At 36.0% G+C, this 2,500-nt stretch overlaps 1 protein-coding gene across 1 annotated transcript in view; it reads right to left on the bottom strand.

Annotated features, from left to right (window-relative positions):
- LOC125027028 (retinol dehydrogenase 11-like) overlaps nt 1-1,591 on the bottom strand; it is an 8,014-nt gene extending 6,423 nt beyond the window's left edge. The window contains exon 1 of the mRNA XM_047615665.1: nt 1,401-1,591. Coding sequence (XP_047471621.1) covers nt 1,401-1,574 — 174 coding nt within the window. The 5' untranslated portion in view covers nt 1,575-1,591. The remainder of the gene's footprint in view (nt 1-1,400) is intronic.
- Nucleotides 1,592-2,500: the final 909 nt, after the last annotated feature.

The following is a 2,500-nucleotide window of genomic DNA, read 5'->3' as shown; positions in this document are numbered from 1 at the left end:
ATGGAAGTATACAGCTATCATAGATGCAATCTATAGATATCAAACTTACTGATGCATTTTAAGACATTTTGATGAAGTATACTCTATAATGATAACCTGATATGGATGGGGATAAATGATCCTGGTATGTAAAAAAAAAAAAAAAAAAAAATCATTACATTTAACCTCTACCTTCATAACCTGCTTTTCAGCTTTCCTATTTTAAGGTGATCTTTACCATCAAAATATCTCTTCATTACTCAAGAAATATATTGCCATAATTTACAAGCAGCTTCAGGTAAAAGATAGTGTGCTTATATATTCAAATTCTTAATCTATTCCTGGAGAATCTTTAAAGAATTGGAAGGTTCTATTCCTCCATACTTATTGTGTTATAAAAAGAATAACAGAATAATGCCATGGCGTAATATGTGTACAATAATCAGACACAACCACACTATCCCATACCCTAACTCCCCTTGAAGACCCTCGTCTGCTTGAGCTAAGGGCAGTTGCATTTTCCCGTCCCCAACTTCTTGCAAACGAAACAGTGAGTTTGAGGTTGTAATTTGGCTGCTATATGGTTATGTTTCATATATTATAGCAATGCACTTCCCTGGCAATTTGCAGTAAAATAAGGGATGGAAAAAGTTTACAACATCTACCCAGAATATACTAAATGGTACCCTATCTGGTTGGAATTCAGATTGTAAGCTAATCATCAAAGAAAAAAAAACCTTTTAATATTTATTTCTTATATAATCATGTTTCAATCCATTGAAAATCAAGCAGGGTGATTTTAGTAAAAAAAAAAAAAAAAATGGTCTATATTCTCTGACTTAATATCTGCAATGTAGCACATTACTGACAGACTTCTACATCTAAACAATATATTAACTAATATCAAACTAGACATTCCGCTCAAATAGTTAATAATTAGCATAAAATCCAAATTAAGTGACAGAATGAAGTCAAAGTTTCGTTTTAGGCCTATCACGCAAACACAGCTCTCGTTCAAAGACTTCCTTAGAATAATGGTGGGACTTAACCTACACGATCTGACGGTAATATCTATAATTATTTCACACCAAAATCCATATCTACATCGTCCGCAATAACGAATTGAAACCTATCAACGTATTACTAACACTACACGTACATAAAATCCGTCGTTGGCAACCCCCGGAACTTCTTGGAGGCCGCACAATTTCACATTTTGCTCAATAAGTAAGAAATGACACACCGCAACGCCCTCACCAATGCATGATGAGGAATTCCCTGACGACGTGCGGAAGCAAACGAGCCCAATTCAGCCCTGGAACTCGCCGACACGCCTTCGAAATAAGACCCAATGCCTTGAGCCTTAAAAAAACGAAGTGGCTGGAAATCCGGAAAGCCCGACGCGGATTTCTCCCACTTACCTTCCCTTCCATGCGCCTCTTGCTCTTGCATTTGCCCCACTTGCTCTCCCGGTACTTCCTTATGAGGTAGATGCCCACCGCGACGCCCACCACGATGCCCACGGTGCCCATTGCAGCGAGGAGAATCGGGAACCAAAGACTCGAGTCTCTTCCTACACCGAGGAGAAGACGCATTTGTTCGCGTTGCTTGGCGGTGACTCAGAACTAAGGTTAAGGCGGTGGCGTTTGCTATTTATTTTTAGTTATTTGTTCATACTCATTCCTGATACTGATATTTAACTTTTGCTCTATTTTCGTATGTATAAGGACTATCAGTCTCTTTGTCTGGCGTGAAATATATAATTTGAGAGGGAAAATATCAAACGAAGGGAAACGGACGGGTTAGCTTGGCAACCTTAACTGCCAGGAAACAATATTCTGTTATGTAATGCACCTGCAATTTGTGCAATAATCTCGCAATGACTAAGTTATCATGTCCTTACAATTTCATGAAAATATCAAACCATATCGTAACGTAAATTAAACTTCATGTGCTAATACTAGCTAAAGGAAAATGTTCATATTATGGTTAAATAAATAATACGCGTTTTTTTTCTTGCCTGAATTTCCTTTATGCTTCGAGCAAATATTGCTTACTTTTCCTGTATGACTTGAACAGTAATAATTATTTTATGACATTGTTTCACGCTACGTTATGTATATATATATATATATATATATATATATATATATATATATATATATATATATATATATATATATATATATATATATAAGCACACACACACACACACACACACACACACACACACACACACACACACACACACACACACACACACACACACCACACACACGCACCACACACACACACACACACACATATATATATATACACATATACACACACACACACACACACATACATATATATATATATATATATATATATATATATATATATGTATATGTATATACACACACACATACACACACTCATATATATATAAACAAGGGGACACACACACATCAAGAATACAAAGATATGTGCAGCAGGGCAAAGGACAAAGCAATTGCAAAGGCAAAAGAAAATGTGTTTG

The sequence above is a fragment of the Penaeus chinensis genome, chromosome 1 (genome assembly GCF_019202785.1).
Source record: "Penaeus chinensis breed Huanghai No. 1 chromosome 1, ASM1920278v2, whole genome shotgun sequence".
NCBI lineage: Eukaryota > Metazoa > Arthropoda > Malacostraca > Decapoda > Penaeidae > Penaeus > Penaeus chinensis.
The sequence above is the reverse complement of the archived record's forward strand: the minus strand, read 5'-3'. Positions and strand labels throughout refer to the sequence as shown.